This window comes from Morone saxatilis, unplaced genomic scaffold (genome assembly GCF_004916995.1).
Source record: "Morone saxatilis isolate NCDOM2014 unplaced genomic scaffold, NCSU_SB_2.0 Contig21, whole genome shotgun sequence".
Lineage (NCBI taxonomy): Eukaryota > Metazoa > Chordata > Actinopteri > Moronidae > Morone > Morone saxatilis.
In genome coordinates this window covers 9,787,854-9,810,458 of record NW_023339774.1, presented here as the reverse complement: position 1 = coordinate 9,810,458, position 22,605 = coordinate 9,787,854, and the positions used below count along the sequence as shown (strand labels likewise).

At 38.5% G+C, this 22,605-nt stretch overlaps 3 protein-coding genes across 4 annotated transcripts in view; all 3 read right to left on the bottom strand.

The window, feature by feature from the left end:
• The window catches only part of LOC118332765 (calcium/calmodulin-dependent protein kinase kinase 2), a 27,547-nt gene extending 18,933 nt beyond the window's left edge, over positions 1–8,614 (bottom strand). For both annotated transcript variants that reach the window (XM_035668191.1, XM_035668193.1), the window contains exon 1: positions 8,310–8,614. The gene's annotated coding sequence lies outside the window, so the exon portion shown is untranslated. The remainder of the gene's footprint in view (positions 1–8,309) is intronic.
• Positions 8,615–9,219: 605 nt separating this feature from the next.
• snrpd3l (small nuclear ribonucleoprotein D3 polypeptide, like) lies at positions 9,220–12,369 on the bottom strand. The gene is made up of 4 exons (XM_035667911.1): positions 12,229–12,369; positions 11,504–11,644; positions 10,044–10,236; positions 9,220–9,436 (listed from the first exon to the last, which is right to left on the bottom strand). The coding sequence occupies exons 2-4, from the start codon at positions 11,627–11,629 to the stop codon at positions 9,372–9,374; spliced, it is 384 nt and encodes a 127-aa protein (XP_035523804.1). The 5' UTR covers positions 11,630–11,644; positions 12,229–12,369; the 3' UTR covers positions 9,220–9,371.
• A 2,635-nt stretch (positions 12,370–15,004) lies between these two features.
• On the bottom strand, positions 15,005–22,533 carry adora2ab (adenosine A2a receptor b). The gene is made up of 5 exons (XM_035667356.1): positions 22,332–22,533; positions 18,864–19,411; positions 18,614–18,745; positions 16,776–16,879; positions 15,005–16,442 (listed from the first exon to the last, which is right to left on the bottom strand). The coding sequence occupies exons 2-5, from the start codon at positions 19,061–19,063 to the stop codon at positions 15,484–15,486; spliced, it is 1,395 nt and encodes a 464-aa protein (XP_035523249.1). The 5' UTR covers positions 19,064–19,411; positions 22,332–22,533; the 3' UTR covers positions 15,005–15,483.
• Between the last annotated feature and the right edge of the window lie 72 nt (positions 22,534–22,605).

Here is a 22,605-nt window from a genome sequence, read left to right as displayed (position 1 = left end):
GGTAGAAACCTCCTGAAACATGAATTCTGAAGGAATGAAGAAGCTGACTGCAATGATGGCATTGGTGGTGAAGATAACAACTCCCATGAACCCACACTACTTGATGACGTTATCACCCCCTTGCGGCAGAAATGACATGTTGTACATTTAATAAACACCATATATCCATACATTTGGTTTTAAATACTACATGGCTGAAAGTATGCAGACACTTGCACACAACATATTTCCCTACAATCATTAATGTATAGCTATAACAGCCTTCAATTCACTTCAGCTCTAATAAACTTAAAATAGTGAAGGGAGCTAATTCTAATGGCAGGTGATACAGTAGATATGTCTCTCGTTTCACTACAAAAACATCAAAATTTTCAGTTACTTGAAAACCATTGGCCCAAACACATTTGCGTGTTTATTTTACTATACCTTCTCCATAGATCTTCTGAAGTTAGCATTAGATATTTAGTTATTTAGTAGCATTTTTAAACAGAACTTCAGAAAAAATTGAATACTAAAAATAATTCTTAATTTAATCCACTAAAATTTGATGATTAGTTCAAGGAACAGTGTGTAGATTTTGTGGAATCTAGCAGTGAAGTTGCAGTTTACAACCAACTGAAAACATACCTGAATATTATATTCCATTTCTGACAATATAGCTTTCTAAATGTTACACACTGGAATTGTACAGGGGCCGAAAGGTAACCGCAAATCCAAAAGCCACAACGCAAATCCAATTGTAGTTTACTATTGCCCCTTGGCCACCATATAACTGTAGTGAATCTTACAATACATATCTTTAAAGGCTGTTTTGTCAAAATGAGTTTTTTCACACTTCTCATTTCAGACAACTTGCAATACAAACAAATGTGAACTGGGAAGTACTGGTGGATATATATTTTAGTTAAAACGTTTACCCTATTTACCTGTAGTGAATCTTACAATACTTTAAAGGACTTTTTCTCAAAATGAGTTTTTTCTCACACTCTGAGCCACTTCAGTAGCAATTATATACACCAAACCTTCCAGTTTTATTCCTATCTATATTCAGATTTTTTACAAAGGGATTTGATCATATATCATTCACAGCCTGATTTATGTAACAGTTTATTCCTTTTGATAGTATCCTTTGATTTTTGGAGTGATAAAACGAAGGTTCCAAAATTCCTTCTGAAAAAAAAAATATATATATCAACAAACTGAAACAAGAATTCTGAACCTGGCTTCATCCGATGTTCAGATTTCTGTTCTGCAAATTAGTACACTTAGACTAGAGTAGAGTAGATAACACCTAATTTGCATATATGCATAATATACAATAATTATTATATTAATAATTATATACAAAAACCATTTATGGATATATCTGTTAAAAGTTTTATCCTATCCGCATGTAGTGAATCATAATCGCAATCACAATACATATCTTTAGAGGCTGTTTCTCACACTCTGAGCCAGAAATTTTAATTTCCGTAGCATTTATATACACCAAACCTAACTACATTCTGAAGGATTTTGCAGAGAGCCTGTTCATATATCATTCACAGCCTGATTTATATCATTAAAAACATGGCAGACAATTGTTTTGGCTGTTGACAGTATCTTCTGATTTACTGAATGAAAACAAGAGATATCCCAAATTCCCTAATGTTTGACTCTGACATGTCAGTAACATGAAACCAGAATTTAAAACCTGGCTTCATCCAATGCTCAGATGTCTTTTCGGGAAATGTGCACAATAGCACACTTAAGATAATTCCTCTTTTTTCAACAGTTTCATGGTGACACACATCTTTTAACGTAATTCACCTGTCACATCTCCCCTTAAGACAAACTGCCATTATGAACCTGCACTATGTAGACAAACAAACGTACTTCCTGTTTCATGGCAAATTGTCGAAATTCGCCGTTCAACGTACAGTCACAAATAGTGCAACTTTTCATCTGCAGTTTGTTTTGATTGTACTGACCAATTTTGAAGTTGATCCAATAAATTCCCTAGGAGGAGTTTGTTCAAATACAACGCGAAAAATTTGCCGAAAATGACAACGAAATTCAAAATGGCCGACTTCCTGTTGGGTTCAGGTTATGGGTCCAACAGGCTTTACTGCTTGTCCGATCATGATAGACATACGTACCAATTTTTGTACATGTCGGTCATACGTGTCTTGGGGGCTGATTCTGGGGGGCATGGCTAAGCCATTTTGCGACGCCCATCTGCGGGACCAAGATAATACGTAAGCCTTCACCACAACTGAATTATGTGCAAAGTTTAATGAGTTTTCGGGCATTTTTATCCCTCCAAAAAGTGTTGAAATGTTAACACAAAAGCTGATTTTCCTCATGGAAATGTGGTTTTACGAAAATTGTTAAGATTCATAAGATGTCATTGTCATCATTTTAAGGGACTTCTGACAGAAATTCATGTGGATCTGGTCAATCTGCTTGAAGATATATATAATAGTATAAAATTTCCTTTCACCACTAGGTGGCGCTATCACTATTACTGAATATTATCACATAGGCATGTTCAGGGCGGGACTCTTATCAGACAAGTGAAGTTTGGAGCCGATTGGACAATGTACACTCAAGTTATAGCAAATTTGTGTGTTCTGGTGGTACATGAAAATTCACACAGACACACCCTTTAACAAAAACTCACCACAATCATGAAATATCATGAACAATATGTTTTGCATTTTTTACCACTAGGTGGCGCTATCACTATATCTGAATATTATCACATAGACGTGTTCAGGGTGGGACTCTTATCAAATATGTGCATGATGGTGCAGATAGGACAAAGTACACTGAACAACTTCCTGTTTCATGGTGAAACATCAAAACTTGGCGCCATGCCATGGACACGCCCTCTCCTGAATACAACATGTGCAAATCACTAAATCCAAAATGCCCGACTTCCTGTTGGGTTTGGGATATGGCGCCCACTGGATTTTTTGTACGTGAGGATAAGATCTATGTGTTTACCGATTTTTATACATATTGTTGAAAGGGGCCCTGGGAGGTACAGTTTATGGGCCCCTGAGGGGCCATTTTGCCATGCTCATAGTGGACCCCTAGAAAATAAAAAAAATTTCGCCACGACTGACATGTGCGCTGGATTTTTGAGCATGTTGCCACCTTCAAAAATGCGATTGCGTGGAAAGAATAATAATAATTCCTAAAGATACAACAGGGCCTTCGCACGGTCAGTGCTCGGGCCCTAATTAAACACAACTACATTTCATTCTGTATGTAGCTTGTCATTCTGCACACTGTAAAACCACAAGTTCATTTAACTAAAAGAACATTAGAGAATGATTAAAACTGATTACATAAACATTTTTTTTGGTAAAACTAACTTTTGTAAGTAAAAAAAGAAAACAGTCTTTACCAAGTAGCTTTGGTAATTTTAAGTGACAATGACTTAATTTCCTTTTTTTGGTAACTTGTTTGTATGGTGAAAACAAACGACCTAGTAAGTTATTAATTATGAATGTCTCTGTAACTTACAAAACTAAGTTAGTGGCAATTAAAATTAAGTGCCACTAAAATTTGATTTAAATGAGCTTATCTCGTTTTACAGTGTATGATTGTATATGACAAAGCTCTGAGAAAAAAAGATTAGAACATGTTATTAAACCTGCCTAAATTATGTTTGACATTTATATTTATGTATCACTCAAAGCAATATATCCTCTGTGTCCTCTGCTGTAATTAGGTTTTGCTCTGAAATTAATAGAAAAAAGTATATAATTATTGAAGGAAAAAATAATCATGATATGCTGCACACTTTGTCAATCCATATCCTCTGTTAGTGCATGAAATAAATACAATAATGTTCCTTTTTTTCGCATACAGTTTCAGTAGCAGGCTCTCTATACTACTGAGGAACTTAGTGTAGGAGTGAGCATTGATAGCTGAGATGTAAATGTCCTCTCTGTGATTTTAGGGTGAATCATGTTTGGGAATATTTTGGCAGAGTTTTGAGTCATGGTTATTGGGAGCACTTTCCGTATTTTCTCAATCAATGCAGGACTGCAAGGCACTGTACCGGTTGGTCTCTGGAGATGACTCACACACACATTTACACGTGTATCCCTCTTTTAGAAACATGTGGTCACTCCATCCTTCTTGTTCCCTCGTCTGCTTCTCTATTTCTACCTGTTCCCTGGACAACCATTCATTCTGGACATACCAGAGTTGATTACTGCTCCTGTCAGGTCTGTGTGTGTGAGTTTGTGTGGGTGCGTTTGTGCTGTCATCATCAGTCAAAGGAAAATTGAAGGAACATCAATTCTCCTGTATTTTCCTCAGAAGACTTCAGAAGTTTTCATTTTCTGCAGTTTTATATAATTTTCTTTTCTAGCGTCAGAGGTGGTTCATGGAAGGGGGAGGGCAGTAAAAGTAAGAAACTGCGATATTTTCGAAGATTGTTCGCTCTGGTTTTCTGCAATAACCCAAAGAACTACTCATTATTATGTTTAGTAGAAGGAGCGATATTGGCTAATAATGTCATTGAAAATCAGAAGCTTTTTTCTATTGTATTTTTTTTTTTTTAGCTTAATGTACTAGTGTTCTCTAGCTAACTCTCCTGTATGACAGAGCTCTACAGTACAGAATTGAACTCAGATGCAGGTCTGGAAATTCTTACGTCTGGGGCCTAGGCCAGTTGGCCTGCAGTGGATACATTTTTTTGAGGGTGCACAGGCCACATTCCAGGGCATCAAGGGCACACAATGTTAGCTAACTAGAAAAGTAGGGTAAAATAAAAGTATAGAAGCCAAATCATTCTTTAAATGGATTTTTTCTGTGGCCATATGCCCATACGGCTTATCGCTGCAGAGCTGCTCCCTACTGGCTACAGTTTCTTCTGCTTGTTATATTTGAATAAATCACATCAGTTCTAAAGCAGTTGGTTCAGTGATAGGCGTGCAGCCTGTTCTTTCACTTTCTTTTGGCTGATTGGTTGATGCTGTTGTCACCGGGGAGCACTAGTGAAGGCTGAGTGGAGCTGATCCTGTGTCAGCCTGCCTGTCCTACAGTGATTTTAAGTCAAACCAAGAACAGAACCAAGCCAACGCTGAGTATTGCTCCCAACCTTCCCGCCAACCAACTGTCTTTGCCTTTCATGATTGTTTATTATATGAACATACCTTACCATTGCACAGATCTGCCCAATCATTGAGGTTTCCCGCAAGTTTCAGCAGTCCTCTGTGCAAAACATTGAGCCATATGTCACCGAACTCCCAGGGATTATTTTTTTTAGTTTTATTTTTTTTAAAATCATGACATGTTTTTGCAATTTTCATTTTCTCACTCACTTTTATTGGAGGGAATGATAGCTTAACATTGGCAGTAAATAATGGGATTTACCCATATTTTATTATTATTAATTATTAATTATTAATAATATTCTTCTTTTTCTTCTTCTTCTTCTTAAAATTCAGTGGTCCAGTTACAGAGGACTTGGATCTCAGTTTGCATGTTGTAATTTTATAAAGCTGCAAACCAATATTAAGTCTTAGCTGTATATTAATGAAACTACATTAGATCTTCAGTGGGGTTGTTCATAATTAATTCAGGCTTAATTAAGGAAGCATTTCTAATTCTTATCATGGGTACAACTATTATTTAAGACCAATTTAATTACAGTGCACTAGCCATAGGTTGTCATATGTGTATGAAGGAATCCAGAACATATTATATAGAATATATAGAATATAGAAAGAAAGAGCTTATAGAGAACATCTTCAGATATAAAAGCAGCTTACTTGTGATATTGTGAGTTAATGAGAGCTGTGTGCCATTTTTGTGCTAATAAAACTGAACATAACTAAAAGGGAATAATTGGGGGTGATAAAAGACATGTCATGACAGATCGACTATAATTACATTTTTGTAAGTTTTTAATTGAACACAAAGCAAGAGCAATATTTTTTCCAGCTGGAAGAAGCTGTCCATTTCCTTAATGTACAGCAATGCACATTCAAACATATGTAGATATGCACACTGATATGTTTAAAACGGCAGTAGATAACTTTTATAAAAATAAAGTTTTGTTTTGCAGAAATTTTGTAGAGTAGTAGCAGTAAAAAAACACAGATTAGCCTATCTGTCAGGATATAATGAAATCATTATGAAATAATGATTTTGTTTTAATAAAAATTACCTAGTGGAGCTTTAAGTATACTTACTTTTGTCACTTTTATAGGATATGAGCATTACATACTACATATTGTAACTTTCAATATTGCAATTTACGAAATATGCATGTTAATTCCAGCATGTTTGAGACATTATTGTGCACCTGACACTAAAACAGGGAGCTGTTCCTGTTGAAATCTGCACAGATTTTGATGCTAAACTTCCAGTCTGAACTGTTGCTCAGACGAATCTTTGTGTGTTTCTGCCCTTTGTTCTTTATGTATTTTTTCAACGATTACTTAAAAAAAAAAAAAAAAAAAGTCTTTATATTGATATTATCACGTATAGCAAGACACACAATGTCACTGCAAGTCTCACTCTCTGCCCAGCAGGGTTTGCCTGAATATCAGTCAAACAGTGGTTCATTTGGTCTTTGCCTTTCACCCCAAATCAGGGAGGACTGGACACAAGCTAATACTAAATGTACATGAAGAGATGTGGAATATCAAAGCCCTCCTTTCTGGACATCCTGGCTAACTAGGCTAAGCTGCACACTAGCACTTCAGCATAGCTCCCAATGTCTCTATAGTTCATAGACAAAGGTATTGTATATTATACGTTACTGACCTGCTGGCTGGAGCCCTACACTTCCCTGATCCCTGGTGATCACAGCAGCTACACCAAGAACAAGCAGTTCGATTTGAGCCTTGTGAAACACCAACAGATGCTGCCAAGCTCCAGATGCCGTACTGCCTGCGCCTCTTATCATACCAAAAGTCACGTGACCTGACCTTCATTATCTGGACAGGAAGGGAGGGGGAGAGAGGACTTATCAGAGCTCGCAGGGGGTCCATGCCATGTACAGCATTAATAATAACACAAACACGGCCTCACAGACATACAAGTAAAACACAGGGCCATCTGGAGCAGAGGAGGATCCCCAGCTTCATTAAAAGATCAACAGGGCGACCCTGTCAGTGATCAGCGGAGCCGTGAAACAGATAAGCTCCTGTAAATGGAGGGATGAGCCTCCACGAGGCCAACTTAACCGTGGTGTTATCACACAATCGCAGCTGAATATTACTGAGAATACCAGATATTTAATTGGCGGGCAAGATATTTCACTCCAATGTAAACCACAATTAAGGCATTGTTGTAAAATACTCTTTGCAGTTGTTCACCCATTATCAACTCTGAATCAAACACACTCAATTAATTGTTAAAAAAAAATGGTGGAAAGTGCATCATAATATCCAGGGCTTCAAATTGATTATTTGGTCTGATTTACAATCTAAAACCTAAAGATATAAAAACCACAATGTTATTAAACAGAGAAATTGCTTGACTTAATTGATTATCAAAGTGTTTTTTTAACTGACTACTCCATTAATCACCTCTAGTTCACTTGTATTGTGACACAGTAATAGTAGTTTATCCAAGTTAGATTCTAATAAGTTATTTACAGACTAATGGACAAACACAGAATAGGGAATTGAAGCCAAATCTGTCAACAGAGACCATAGCTTTTGACAAAATAGCTTTTGAAGTCCATTTGATCACCAGCAAAAAAAAAAAAAAAGATGGTGTATTTCAAGCATGTTATCAAGTCTGTCATATAATCAAACCACAACACTGACTGTGTGCTCATTTGAATCATTAGATCAAAATAAATACTAGAAAATAAATACTTATGACATGTGAATGCAACTTAAACCGCTATAAATAAAAAATAATAAGTTTCCTGAGCAAAGGTATTCAACGTTATCAAACCATTAGACCAACAATAGTCATTAACCACACAGTAAATGTGCACCTGACACAAGAACGCTTAAGCTTTCCTACTAACACTAACAGCTTACTTATACTCACAATTAAGAATTATTAGACTGGCTGTAAACAACAGTAAAAAGAGCAGGCGTCTTTAATTACCAACGCTATCACACATTAACATTAACTGTTGTTAACCTTCGTCTGAGCTAAGTTAGCTCTAAGCGTCAAAGCCAAACAGCTCAGCTAACGTTAGCAGCTGCTTTCATCTGTCAAAGATACAGATGTTGTCAGGCAGGAGGCAAGGATGCTAGTGCGAGTGATAGTACGCCCGGTAACACTGCTACAGGAGACAACGAAACCCCAAACACTACATGAGAATAAATAACCCTTACCTTGACGTTTTACTTAGGCCCACAAGTCAGAATAATGAGGTTCCTTCTTCGGCTGCGGTGTAAGAAGCGTCTGTAGTACGACAGCTAGCTAGCTGTTTGAGAAACGGGGTCTGTAAGCAGACTGATAACCGATGTTGTGGTGGACCAATCCAGCTGAGCACACAGGTCCCGTGCTTCACATGGAGGAAGTGTTGCGGTAGTGCAACAGTTTCAGCACTGTGTTTTACAGAAAACTTGTGTGGGTGTGAGCTCTTCTGCTCTCCTTTTCGTTTACGCTCACTACCTCAAAATAAAACACTTCATGGTTGTCGGGGATTTCTGCTAGAAGCGCTTTGTAGCCGGTTGGCGCCACCCTGTGGTCTATAGGGGGGTTGCACCATGGCGTTAAAGCAGCTTTGTGAATTTGTTTGGTTAATATAACGTTTAAAATGCCCATTGACTCCACTATAGATACATATCAAATGTTACAGAGACCAAGTTAGTAACTTCATAACCAACCTCCATATTGATTTCTTAAGTTCTGTATGTGACGACTTCATACATCTCTAATGTTAAGTGTCACACTAACAGCCAAATTTACATGGGTTAACAATCATCCGGCAAACGTATACAAAGACTGAGGAAAGAGTGTAATTTGGAGCAATTTTCAGTCATCGATCAAATTTCAGGACGTGCAAGGTGTAACTGGTGCATCTTTCCAATCACAAAAACATTTCACCATTTCATTTGTCAAGCTCAATTTGTTGTTTATGCATGTAAGAAATCTTTCTATGATGCATAATCCGATTGGGGCCGGCTGAGAACTAGGTGTAGTGATTTGGAAACCAGGCAAGTCTGTTTCAGTGAGGGAAAAAAAAACAAACAATCCATAAGTGATCACCAAGTTGAGTCAACCAGAGAACGGGACACATCAAATTGGAAACATGTTTATTTTCATGAAAAATGAAATGAAAAAGCAAAAAGTTGCAAAACATAGGATTGCAAACAATACCCAATATATCCAATCCAACGAAGACAAAAAAAAGACTATACAAAGCAACAATCTTAACAAAACTGGAGAAATTATCGTCTCTTCTGGAAGATGTTGCCTCTTCCCATTCCGCCACGGCCCCGACCCCTTGCAGCCACTGCATAGAAAAAGGAGGGACAACAAAACTCATTTTAGAACACTTAGTCTGACAAATAGTAGGCAAGGTGTCTCAATGATCAGGGGAAACTATACCAAAATGACAGGTCATAGAAATCCCCACTGGTTCACTAATTTTGAGATACTCTGGATAGGGCTGCCAGATTGCCACCTTGTTGTACGTGGGACAAAATATTGGGTTCTTCCCTAAATAGAACTCAATACACAAACTGCAGCCTAGTAGTTGAATTGAATCAATGCCTCTTTGACACAGCCCCAAAGCCAGGGTAGGGGTGTTTAAGGCCAGGCCATTTTAGTTTTTACAGGCACTGACGTTACTGCATCCACACTGTATAACTTAGGGCATGTGAATCTGACACCGTTGTTAATACTGCATTGTGGCTCTTCAGTGTCTTTATTGGCTTATTTAAAGTGACTTTGCTGTTGCTGCTCATAAAACATTTAGTTATATTTACAATATTCAATTTGACTTCGGTTCTGAACTTTTAAAATACTTTTTTTTTTTTTTTTAACAAACCAATGATAAAGGAGTAGTACTATCAATAAAATCTTAATGATACTCATCCCCAGACTGTCCAAAAACTCACCTTGTGCTTTGAGAATAGCTGCCTTGCCCCTTCCTGCGCCAGATCCCTGGTTCTTGTTCTTCATACTCTTTAACATAGGAGCATTCTTTAACATGTCAGGTAAGATCAGGAAGCGGATCTTGCTGCCACGGATGTAGACTTGCTCCAACTGTGCCACCCGGCCATCGCGATAAGTCACTGTTATGTTGGACATCTGTAAGGAGAAGAAAAAAAACAAAACTGTTAAAGGAATCAACGTATCTTACAATCGTTTTGTAATAGTAAATGTAACTTGGGATTTTTAAGCTAAAAGCAGAAATACACTAGAAACTAAAATGAACTAATCTACAGCTTACCACAGCAGTTCAAGCATACCTGTTTACACACTGCAAGAATAACTGTTAAAGTGGTGGTTCACAACTCTACAGCTCTGCTGCTTTCATTCTTTCCATCTAATGAGGGACTGACTTACAACTTGGATTCCTTTGAAGGATTGGGAAACATGGCTGTAGCACCACCAGATGGGGGAAGCTTGCAAGTCTTGTATTAACTAGAAGTCAAGAAACGCTGTATAATGTCTCTTCTTGTTTGGTCGATCATGGTAACAAACTCACATATTTAGCCAATAGCTTTAAACGGATTCATCTTGGAAATCAGCAGATGAACAACACACACAATCAAATGTAGATTTAAGGAAAATATTTTTTTTTATAACAGCCTCAGAAGAGTTACACAAGAGGGTAATACTCCTTAAATCTCACACTTGTGTTTCATTGTGTGTCACATTTATGGGCATTTACTTGAGCACCACACAACATAATTCAAAATCAGAAAGCCCACAACACAAACTGAGTCAAGCGTATTGAAGTAATCAGAATACAGTCAGTCTGAAATTTTTGCACCTAAAATGAAGAGACGGTAGAAAGAAAAAAGAAACAAAAATTGGATACACCTAGTGTTGAAGGTTGATACATATGGCCAATATAAAAAGAAACAAAAGTAATCTATAATTCCATTATTCCATGCATATATCAAATATACATGTTATCTCACGCAGTAACTTGTTTTAAATTTGATTCTTTTTAATGAAATAGAAAAACACATTGAGTTATCCTGTTAATTTCAGCATGTGACTGGTAGCGGGGTATATTAGGTCAGAAGCTGTTATTCAACTACATTACTCAGTACAGTAGAACATTTAATGCAAGCTAGGAATTGTTTTAGATTAGATTTGATGTTATTTGGATGGGAGAAACGCGTTAAAATCTAAAAGAGACCATTGTTTAAGTTAATAGTAAAGGGCTCCACTCTAACTTTTTCACTACCTTCCCAAAACTCAAAGGGGAACAGCAGCCCTGACAAGGCTGTCTGCAAAATGCCAGATTATTTACTCAGCTGACTGATCAATCTGCCTCTCTGTAGCCCTAACTGCACTGAAATCAGCTTCATTTTATTCATCGATCGTTATTAAAAGGACCCACCTGGCAGTTCATGTTGTCCTCAGCCTCGATGAGCTTTCCCCTGTACACCTCCCCAGTGTTGGTCTCACAGGTCACAATGTGTCCCTCTGCTTCATGTAGCACCTTGATTGGCACGCCGATAGACATCTTCAAACCGTTTACCTGGAAAACAACATGTATTGTAGGAAATGTTACTGTGTGCTGTCCCATAATGAGGTCTCCTGTTTCTGCTTTATGTTAATGAAGCTGCTGAACTGCATTAGCCCTGCAGCTAATCCCTGTCCCAGATGTAGTTACTACTGTTTAAAGTATAACAGAGAGCTCATACATAGTAACCACTGGCCTTAAGTAGGGTGCAGTGTGAGGATGCTACGAGTCAAGCTTTATAAATATCACTCATTTCTCTGTAAAAGCAGAGAAACCTAACCGCTCAGCTAGCTCGATTAGCCACCTGAGCTAAGTAGCTAACGTTGGTCCTTCATACCACAATGCAACGTAGGAGTAAAAACCCAGCTCTTACACATCATTTTGAAGAAACCACTGGTACAAACTATTAAAAACCAAAGCCCGGTGTTACCTAAATACTTCATATAACATTAGCATTTGACTCTTAATTGAGAGTTCGTCCAATACACGGAACCATGAATCGACTGAATGAATGAGCTCCTAAAAACAACATACACAAACACCACTGTTTGTTAAACTAAGCAATGCCGCAGTTTTATCCAGTGTGTTAAGACGGTTACCTTGTTTCTGTCGTAAAAACGGACTTCTTTGTTGTTGTTTCTTCGTCTTCAGCGACTCTGCAACGTGCGTTTGTCGCTTTCGTCTACTTTTGGAGCCTTTTTCCGCCTACCCACAATGCACCGCAATGGGTCAATGAAGTGCTTCCGGTAGCTTCCTGCGGTGCATTGTGGGATTTGTATTTTTCGCTGTTGTGTCCTCTAAGAAATAAAAGAAATCCTGATTTGTTTATGGTTTATTGGTTTGTTTGACGTGTGTGAGGCGCTTGTGGAAAGAGTCTCCCCAGTTTTATTTAATTTATTAATCCTGAAGCTCTGTTTAATATGAATAACAAGGTGAAAGTTGATTACCAAAGCTACACATGTTTTTGTATAGATGTATTCAAGAGAGGACCAAAGTTAAAATGAGAAAAAGAGTGTGTCCATGTATAAATATCAATGCACACCAACAACCTCTGAGGTGGAGCAGGTGAACAATTTTAGGTTCCTGAACATCACAGAGAACCTGTCATCCGTCTGCAGCTGGTTTCACCAACAAGGCCCGGGATCCCCACTGATACTGACTCTTAAACCCCCCCTGTATATATGCATTACATTAATTCCCTTCCGTTATTTATTCATATTGCATATTGCAAATATAATTATATGTCACACTGCTAACTTGCAGAATAAGTATCTGGACATTTTGTACGTATTCTCTCTTCCTTTATATTTGTATATAGTGGCTCCTTTTTATTGTCTCTATTTTTATCTTTTACCTTACCTCTTATGCACCAATGTAAAAGGCAAATTCCAGGTATGTGAAAACTTACTTGGCAATAAACCTGATCCTGATTCTGTTTCCACCCTTGTTAAGGAGGCACAAACAACTGTGTTTCTTAAGGTAACTTAAGAACGCAAGATTCCTGTGCCACGTTCTTGTTAACTATTACAGAGGAGTGACAGAAAGCATCCTGACTGGAAACAACACGGAAGCATGAGATGTGCATAGCGCAGGACAGGAGGACTGCAGCGAGTGATTACAACCACCCAGGAGATCATTCATACCCAACATCAGTGATATTAGTGAGGTGAGGTGCGTGCAGAATACTAAGACTGTACCAACCCCAGCCACAGCCTGTTCACCCTGCTGCCATCTGGGAAGCTTCTACTGCTGTACCACCAGTCTTAAAGACAGCATCTTCCCTCAGGCTGTGAGACTGTAAATTAATCCTCAGCACCCCGTCATGCAAAATAGTATTTTTATTTTGTTTTACGAGTAGCATAAAATAAACTATAATCTAAATTTCATTGTTGTTTATTTCATTGCATAAATGACAAGAAAGTACACTTAAACCTTGAAGCTTGAACATACATTAACATCACAAATGCTATGCATTTAGACTTTTTGTACATAAGGCATTCACTTTTTTATTTTTCTCTCACCAAAGCAACGTTTTTCCCCTAGTTATTAGACACAAGATGTCTTATGTATATCCTTATATTGTATTGTATTGTATATATAGTCATCAGCCTGAGAGAGAATGCAAAGACAATAAACTGTGTTACTGAGTCTCTGCTAATTTGCTTGTTCAGTCTAAAACAAAACAAAAATGTGCATGCTACAGCCCACATAGTCATTTATGACTGAATGGCGTACTATAAAGAGGCCAACTGGATTGTTGTGCTTCAGGACATCATACCTTCATGGACCTTGCTGGAGCCTTGTGTGGCAATAGAACGCAATTGATGGCGTCTGTTAGCTTGATTCATGTATCATCTACAGTCCTTTGTGTATTTGTGGTTTTTGTTTTGTTTTTTATTTTCTATAAATAAGACACTTGTATCACCCATAACTACAGTATTTACATAACCCTTATCTTGTGCAAAATAGCACAAACAAAACAAAGCATTAAAATGAAATGGCTCCATCCAAACCTCAAAGTGTAATATACAACTGATATGCAAAGTTTTTGAATAAACATACATAAGCTAGATACATACCCATGTATGTTTATTCCTGGAGACATGTCTCCGGGATTGCTTTAAGGCACGTAAATGTTGCTTAATGCAGGTCTTTCCCGCAATGGAAGGGCTTTTTAATGAGGAAAGAGAAAGCATAATGGCATAATAAAAGACATCATCAAATGAACCTTCATTTGATTTCCATTGCATTAGGCTCATTGACTGGCGTCAGCAGCCAGGCTACTCTGTAAACACCTCTTGCTGAGTAGTCTGTGGTCATGTGTATGTACTTTACGTGTGTGTGTAAGTGTGTTCTTCATGCTGTCTGTTTGTGCAAGCCTGACTAAAAGTAGCCACACTACAGGTATATGGAGTGATATTTGAATAGGCCAAACACGTTTTTGTTTTGTATGGTTGGTAACTGGCCTGTATACATCAGGTGCCTTTGAACACATATGTTTGACACACGTCACAGTTATTAAACCAGCAACAGACACGTGTTGCCTGGCAGTTATCAAATCACTGATCAAACTAGCAACATCAAATGTGCTGTAGCTATCCAGCCCTTTGAGAAATGCCTTTTTAACAGATCTTTACACAAGAGATGATACACACCTTATGCTTGCCTTCAAACAAAGTTTTCAGAGAGGACTGTTCATGGTTTATTCAGACCATTAGTTACAGCTCTTAAAATGACATACTTTAGTCTGGACACGCTTTACATGTAACAGTATGATCGATGGTTATTATAGTTAGGTTTGTGGTAAAACTGTAAAGTTATTCAGTTTTGTAGCAGAAAATGAAGCACTGAACTAGTAAGTATATATGACTTTTATTTTTCCAGTGGGTAAAAACAATACACATGACCATTACAAAAGTTGACTGGATGCCACATTATCAAAAAAATGCAGTTCAAGAAAGTCTCTTTAAAAAAGCATTGCAAGATACAGTACAGTTCAGAAAGAATTGTTTTCTGCACATTAAGACACAGCCTAAAAAAAGGACATTCATCTTGGAAAAATAACACACTACCACATACAGTATGTCATTGTATTGCTGAAAGTATTTTAAACATCCACATTTTGACAGATTCTGTTGCATGCTTATAGATCTGATCCAACTCAGAGATATTAGATTAGGACAAAGGAAAGCAGGTCAAAATGTTGCCTGGTAATCAGTTTATGTGACTTCAGAAAGATAAAGATTTGCTGTTGTTATTAATTTGAAGTTTCATTAACCAATCTCCATAATGTCATGTTTGCACACAGTTTTATGGTAATAGAAATATATATTTTAAATACTTAAATATCTTTGTCATGAGACTTCAGTAAGCTCTGCACAGCGGACACAGTCAGTCTGTTTTTGGGAGAGAGCCTGAACATTTACAAAAGCAATGCCACTGTCTTTCACCTCCAGAACATCTGTTGTTCCCCTCAGATATGTAACTGATTCTACTCCATCCTGAGCAGCAAATCCCATGATGCATGGCTGCTGCTGCATTGCTGAAAGGTTGCTGCCTTTTATCTGGTGTCCATTGTGTATGCAGCTGCTTGGTGCAGCGGCAACATTTGATGTCCAATGGCAAGAGGCTTCGTGAGTAGCTTTTGGTGGCGTTCGGTCAGGGCTGGGGTCTAGGACGTAGCTATTCACTACTGTGCCACAGGATGAACCCTCTTTACTGGTGTGGGAGGAAGTCCTCATGATACTGCTGCCCCTGACACTTCTGCCATCGCTACTCCCAGCCCCGTGTCCATCCCTCCGCCCTAAAATGTGCTGATACAGGATCCTCCGAAAGGTCTGTCTGAACTCCCGAATGCGATAAGCATAGATGAAGGGATTCACAACAGAATTAGCATGGGAGAGGATGATGGCAATGTTCATCCCCCAGATATGTGTGCGGTCACAGCTCTGACACAGGTAGTTGAAACAGTTCATGATGTGCAGCGGAAGCCAGCATAGAGCAAACAAACCTACAATGATGGCCAGCGATTTGGCAGCATGCACCTCCTTCTGCAGGGTTGAACGAGATGTGCCCGACGATGAGGTTACCTCACCAGGAGCAGGTGTGTGCGCAACTTTGAGTCCCATCAGTCGGAGCTGGCGGCGTGCAGCCATGAAGATATGGGCATAGATGACCAGCATGACAAACAGGGGCACCAGTACGCAGCCGAAGAAATTGAAATAGATCATGTAGTCCATGGTAACCACTTTTTCAAACAGGCACTCTGTCAGGCCTTCAGGGCATTTGTCGCTGCTGGCGGTGGCGTTCCAACCTGCACAACAGAGCCAGGAGTGATTTATTGTCAGGTTTATCTTTTAATAACATCAAACAAATACATTTGTTCCATAGAAGGAAGAATTCCATATGGTAAAACATGTGCATGGCTTGGGTTTCTGACCTCAAATCTAAGAGTTGGCCTCAGTTTTCCTCTGAGCAGTAAGAACCATTTCACTGAATTGAAGCCAATGCGTAACTGCCAGGAGCAATTGTCAATACTAAAGAGAGTATTGTATACCTAGAGCACACTCTAGGTATACAATACTAATGCATTTTCCCCATTTTTTATGTCTTCTACATTTGCATTAGCCAAAAATAAATCTCCCACCTCTGTTCCAGCCCAGCATCGGTGTCAGGCCGATGCCTACTGAGAGAACCCAGCACAATGCGACGATGCCCTTTGCCCTCTGCCCTGTCACCAGGCTGTTGTACCTGAAAGGTGGATCAGAGCACAATAATACATTAGGGCTAGTTGTTTTATCTAATCTCAGTGTGATAGTAACCCTCTGAGGAAAAGTCAATATTTGGTGATTTAAATGATGAGACTATGGTTGTGCATACAAGCTTAAATGCATTATATATTTAATAAGCCAAAGGAAGTTTTCAGTTGTTCCACTGAAGAGTTTTTTGTTGTTGCATTACTGGCTTTTAAATACAAACAACTCATATGTTTTCATCCCAGCGCATCAGATGACTTTGTTTGGCAAAGGTACCCTTTTGTACAGTATGTTCTTCCTTCCTGTTAGAAGAGCAGAAGACAGAGTGAAATCTTGCCATGTGTTGCTGCATGACTCTACAAACTCATGACTCTACTTGTTGAGTGAGTGTGCCTAAATATGCAATGAAGAGGATTTCCTTCCTATACTGTATTTTACCAGCACACTACTTTCTCATCTAAGTTCTGACGTTAACTCAAAGCGCTGAAGATTTTGAAGAATCCAGTCAGGTCATAAAAGAGCTTCTGAGCAATGCAGTGAAATACGAACATGAGGACTGGAATCTTCAAACACATAATAGTAGTAGTAGATGTAAGCTTTACTATATACTGTTTGATGGCTTGTAACTTAACTCGGCTTGGGCTTGGATTCAGAAAAATATTGGCTGAATACCATACCTATCGACATAGGTTAGGAAGTGTGATTTACACTGAAACCACTGATAGAATTGTGTTATCTTGAATATACAATTCTCTACATTCTTAGGTCTGACATACATACAGCTGGACCTCACCAACATTTCAATTTCCTGTTTTCATAACTATTGCTGCATCCTAAAATGTTTGGGTATTTTTGAAAACTGTGTAGTAGTACTAATGTGCACATTACTTAATGCAGACATATGGACTGCACAAATTTGAAGTAATAAAAATAGAAAATTATCATGAATAACTAGTATTCTTGGTAACATCAGCTCACCTACAACCAATGTCCCATGTGACTGAGATCTTTCATGACCAGGGTGGCAGCCAGTAGGCTATATTACCCTCTTAAAACCGATGAATGATTGAATGATTGATGAATTATGGGCTCTCTGGCCACAATCATGGCACCAGTGGGAGCACAAAAACACACAAAGAGAATCTGTTATGCAACTGCTTATGCAAATGTGTCACCTGTTGTGGCTTACTAGATGAACTAGCCTCCCATGACAGGAGTTAAGAAGGCAATATGAGTCAATAGTGTGTCAAAATACCTGTGTAGGCTGCAAAATGTGTTAGCCATTTGAAAGAATAGTATTTGAATGGTGTTGATTTACATGGATAAAAATGATCAAAGCCTTCAGCAGCACACAAACTGTAACCCAATAAAGCCTGTGGTGATATATATCCATGTCTGCCCACAGCCGGCCAGTTTAGCCCTAATTGAATAAGATCTCTCTATAATTCAATGGGTTTTGCTGCACCACTGCATATGTGCCATGCTTTGGACGCCACTAACGTTTAATGGTTTACCCACACTATCCCGATATGAGCGTCACGTGTGAACAGAGCATCACGTTCAAAATGCAAGTATATTGGGAAGGTACACAGTACAAAAAAACAACTTTTTTAATTAAAAAATGTAGCTGTCATTTCCCAGAAAGATTTGGACAGTCTGAAAACAAACTGAATTTGGTTAAATTGAGAACATGGAAAGCCTTCTCTGTCATATTTCAGTACATCCTCACCTGAGTGGGTTCTCGATAGCGATGTAACGGTCTACGGCGATGGCCAGCAGGCTGAAGATGGAGCTCTGGGTGAGTATGAGTACGAAGCAGGCGATGAACAGGCAGCCAAAGAAGTTGGCGCAGAAGCCGGTGCTTATTGTTGTTGTTGATTGGCGAGAAAATATCTCAGGTGATTAAAAACTCAATATTATGCATTCTAACAAATTCTGATAAAAAAGGACATGAAATTATATAACAAATGTAATGATACCTAATAGTGATAGCGAAGGGAATTGCCAGCAGCCCCACAGCAATATCAGCCACCGCCAGTGACACCACAAAGAAGTTGGTGATGCTCTGCAGGTTGGAGTTGAGGCAGACGGCCCAGCAGACCAGGATGTTCCCAGCCACAGCCAGGCAAGCGATCACCAGCTCTAAGCCAATATAAACCAGCTGCTGATTCATCAGCATGGTTATTCTTTCCTCTGTTTTGCTTTCTTTGCGCTTTCATCCCACACACTCAGCTGCTTGACATGTTTTTAGACAAAATACCTGCCTGCCAAACCGCATGGTACAACTTAAGGGAACAATGATCGTGTCATGGGAGGACAGCCAAGGCAGGAAGTTCCCACCACAAACATCACTTTTGTGTTGCCTGACCTATCTCGTACCTTTCCCTGCCGCACATACAGTACACGTCTGTCAGTCTTCCTCTTTGTCTCTGCAACTGTCTTCGTCTCTGTAACTTTTGTCACAGACAGCAGCCAAATATAGAGGAGGAAGCGCCTCTGAGTTTTGCCCGATGGCTGCCAAATCAGTCTAGAGAGAAAAAGAGAGAGAGCACAGTCTCAATAGTATAGCCTGAACAAACAGATCGCAGGTTACCACATAGACACACACAGAAAAGCCATCTATCTCTAGAAGACAGGGGGACAGTTTGTTAGGGCCAAAGCAGACAGTCCAACAATGCACCTTTTATTTCAGGAAAAGTTTCCCAAAAACCTTCCACATACTAATCATTCCCACTACTGGCATGCTTTCCCCAAAATACACCACTATAAATTTCAAAGCCATTGTTAAACTATCTTTGCTGCATTTTTTTAAGGGTATTTTGCTAAATTCCTTTATACTGTCAGGAGATTAGGGTAAATTATTACAAACAGTGGGACTACAACCTTAGATAACCTTCATATAATGTAGGCCAAGTTATTGAGATTACTAGGGTATAATTCATACAATACAATTTAAGAACAATTCAGGGGAGTGAGAAAGAAAGAAGGACAGGTTTCTAGATCGTGTCGGATAATAATAAGCAAGGCTGCATCCATACTATATATGAGTTAATTAGAAATAATTAGAATTATCTTTGAATTACAGCAAAGAACTAAAGTTGCTGTGGAAGCCTGAAGTGACTTTGCATGAGACATTGCTTAAGTTGAGACATTTGCCTTTTAGCTTCTCTAAACAATACTGGGCTTATTCTGTTGAATTTCAACACTGGTATGACCCATCACGCTTAGTTATTTCCTTAGTGTTAGTATTATATTAAGGTTGGTGGATTAATACAGACATAGAGCCAGGAGGCTGTATTTAGTTTAGTTTAGCATAAAGACTGGAAGCAGGAGGAAACAGATAGCCTGGTTCTGTGCCTATCAGCTCTGTCAAAAGCTTACTTATTAACACATTTCATATAATTTGTTTATTTTATTTATCCAAGCACAAACTAAAATGTAAAAGCGATAAGTTGTGGTTTCACGGGGAGTTACATGCTGTAATGGCAACCTTTATTGTGGATCTTATCTAATTTAAAAACATGAATACATTTAGAAATAAGAAATACAAAAATGCTGAACTATTTATGAACTATATTGAAAAATTACAATCTGCTAACATTATTGGTATTAAAAATATTGATATGTTGGCTTCAGAAACACAATATTGGCCAGTATCGACATCTTAAATGGGCTGCTGTATGTTCACCCACCAGACTATATGGCATACATTTCATCATGTTGGTTGAATCACAATTACACATATAAAACCTGTAAATATTTACTTTATTTATTTCCTGCCAATGAATAGTAAGATTTGACAAGATAAGGTTCAACAAGATAAATGTATGAATGACAAACAAATGATCCTGTAACAACAAAGGGGAAACTTGGTCACTGGGAGCAATGCTGGGACCATTCTCACCTATTTTAGGTGCTTTACGTCAGAATACCTCAGAGAATAGGAGCTCCTGATCCAATTTTCATTCAATCACACGGATTCCCATCCTTGTTTTTTTCCTACTTAATGCAGATTAGGCGACACTGGTACTTCACATGTCTTTACTCTTATTAATTACTCTTGCAGCTCATGAGGATGGTCACTGACCTTCTCTCTACTACTCTACTACTAGCTGAAACTGATGGCCTAAAATCCTGAGCATGTCAAATGGCAGATTCTTAACCTCCAATCAGCTTTGAAGTCGATGTAACTTAGTATCACAAAAGCTGTAATAATTATAATTGTTAAATTACTTAAGTTAAGTTTCAGTTCTGTGTAATTCACTTATTGGGGAATTTCCCATCGGGTAATATCAAACCACACACATTTTGAGGATGGCAACTCATATTTCTGTTCACAGTTCTTCTAAAACTTAATAGTTCTTGATTTGAACGTAGAAGACTTGCCGGTGCCAGTGTTGAAAATATAAAGAGAACAGAAAAAAACAACCGTTTGTTTCCTTTCCACACATTCATGAAAGCTGTCACACATAGTTCTTTCCCTAATCTACCTCCGTTGACCACATATAACCCTGTAGCTTTACCAGCACTGATCCTGATTGACAGAACTTCGGACCAAAGTCCTACTTTTTCTCCATTGTTCTGCTACTGAAACCTCACAGGCCAAAGGAATTTAAAAAGCAGGTTTTATCCAGAGGGTTTGGAAAGCTACAGAAAATTGTAAAGACCTTTAGTTTTTTAAGACCTCAAGAGGCTGCAAATGTTTCTGAACCTGCACAAGAAAAGGAATTCTTCAAAGTTAATGTGAAAAGAAAACACAGTTGAACTTACATAGCTTTTCCCCAACAATGACGTTTATAGGCTATACGATAAGCCAACATTCTTCCAGTTGGCTGCTTTGGCAAAAATACTCCCTATGATGATTATGAAAAGTTATATGTGCCCAGAGGTCTTGGAGGAAGTGATAAGAAAAAGGACATCCTGCTGGAGGGGATCTGTCTCTGCCCCGTCAATCAATGTGCCAGTCCAGCACCACCAAAGTCAAAGGAAAACAAAAATAAAATCTAGTGGGCAAAGCACTGTGTGTACAGGTAATAAGGGAAGTACTGATACCATTTTTGTGAACTCCTGATAGCAGGAAGAGAGACATAAACATGATCTGAGTCAATCAGTCTGCACTTCAGGGCAAGTTATGCGTTTGGTGTAATGATGGAAAATAAGGCTTCATTACCACTGCATTATTTTAAGTTCATCTCATTAAGGCATCTAATTCATTCAATCAATTAATTGCCATAAAAAATCCCCAATCCTAATACAGTGAGAGCTTCGATGACAACCAATAACTGATATTGTTTGAGTGTGCCTTTGGTTAATTTATAAAACACAGTCCTTATGCTATACCTGTTACCACTCCTGTTAAAAAGGGTCCAAAGGTTAATTGACATACAAACATTACAATTTTAACTATAAAACAGCCTGAACAAGCAGAAAACAATCCCTTTTCTTACCTTACTGTGAGTGTGAGAATAATAAGTCTTTCCACCCAACCAACGTGTTCAGGTGATCAGGCTGGCAGCGAACATTGAGGGCAAAATAAACGGGTGGTTGAGCTCACAAACTTGAATGCAGAGAAAAACCGTGAGAAAAAAGAAAAGCAAAGATGTAAATCCTCTGTTATGTTACCGCTGCTCATGCTCAGTAGAAGTTTCAAGCTGCGACAGTCCCCAACAGGAAAAAGCGCGGCCGCAGGCGCACCGCCTCACCCTCTCGCTCTCTCTCTCT

Excerpts from the sequence above, each read along its gene's own strand:
- snrpd3l (XM_035667911.1), bottom strand. The coding sequence starts at position 11,629 with ATGTCTATCGGCGTGCCAATCAAGGTGCTACATGAAGCAGAGGGACAC. Across the intron at positions 10,237-11,503 it reads AGGACAACATGAACTGCCAG|ATGTCCAACATAACAGTGAC; the intron begins GTGGGTCCTTTT and ends TTCTCCTTACAG. Across the intron at positions 9,437-10,043 it reads AGCTATTCTCAAAGCACAAG|TGGCTGCAAGGGGTCGGGGC; the intron begins GTGAGTTTTTGG and ends TTTTCTATGCAG.
- adora2ab (XM_035667356.1), bottom strand. The coding sequence starts at position 19,063 with ATGCTGATGAATCAGCAGCTGGTTTATATTGGCTTAGAGCTGGTGATC. Across the intron at positions 16,880-18,613 it reads GCTATCGAGAACCCACTCAG|GTACAACAGCCTGGTGACAG; the intron begins GTGAGGATGTAC and ends TCCACCTTTCAG. Across the intron at positions 16,443-16,775 it reads GATGCTGGGCTGGAACAGAG|GTTGGAACGCCACCGCCAGC; the intron begins GTGGGAGATTTA and ends TCTGTTGTGCAG.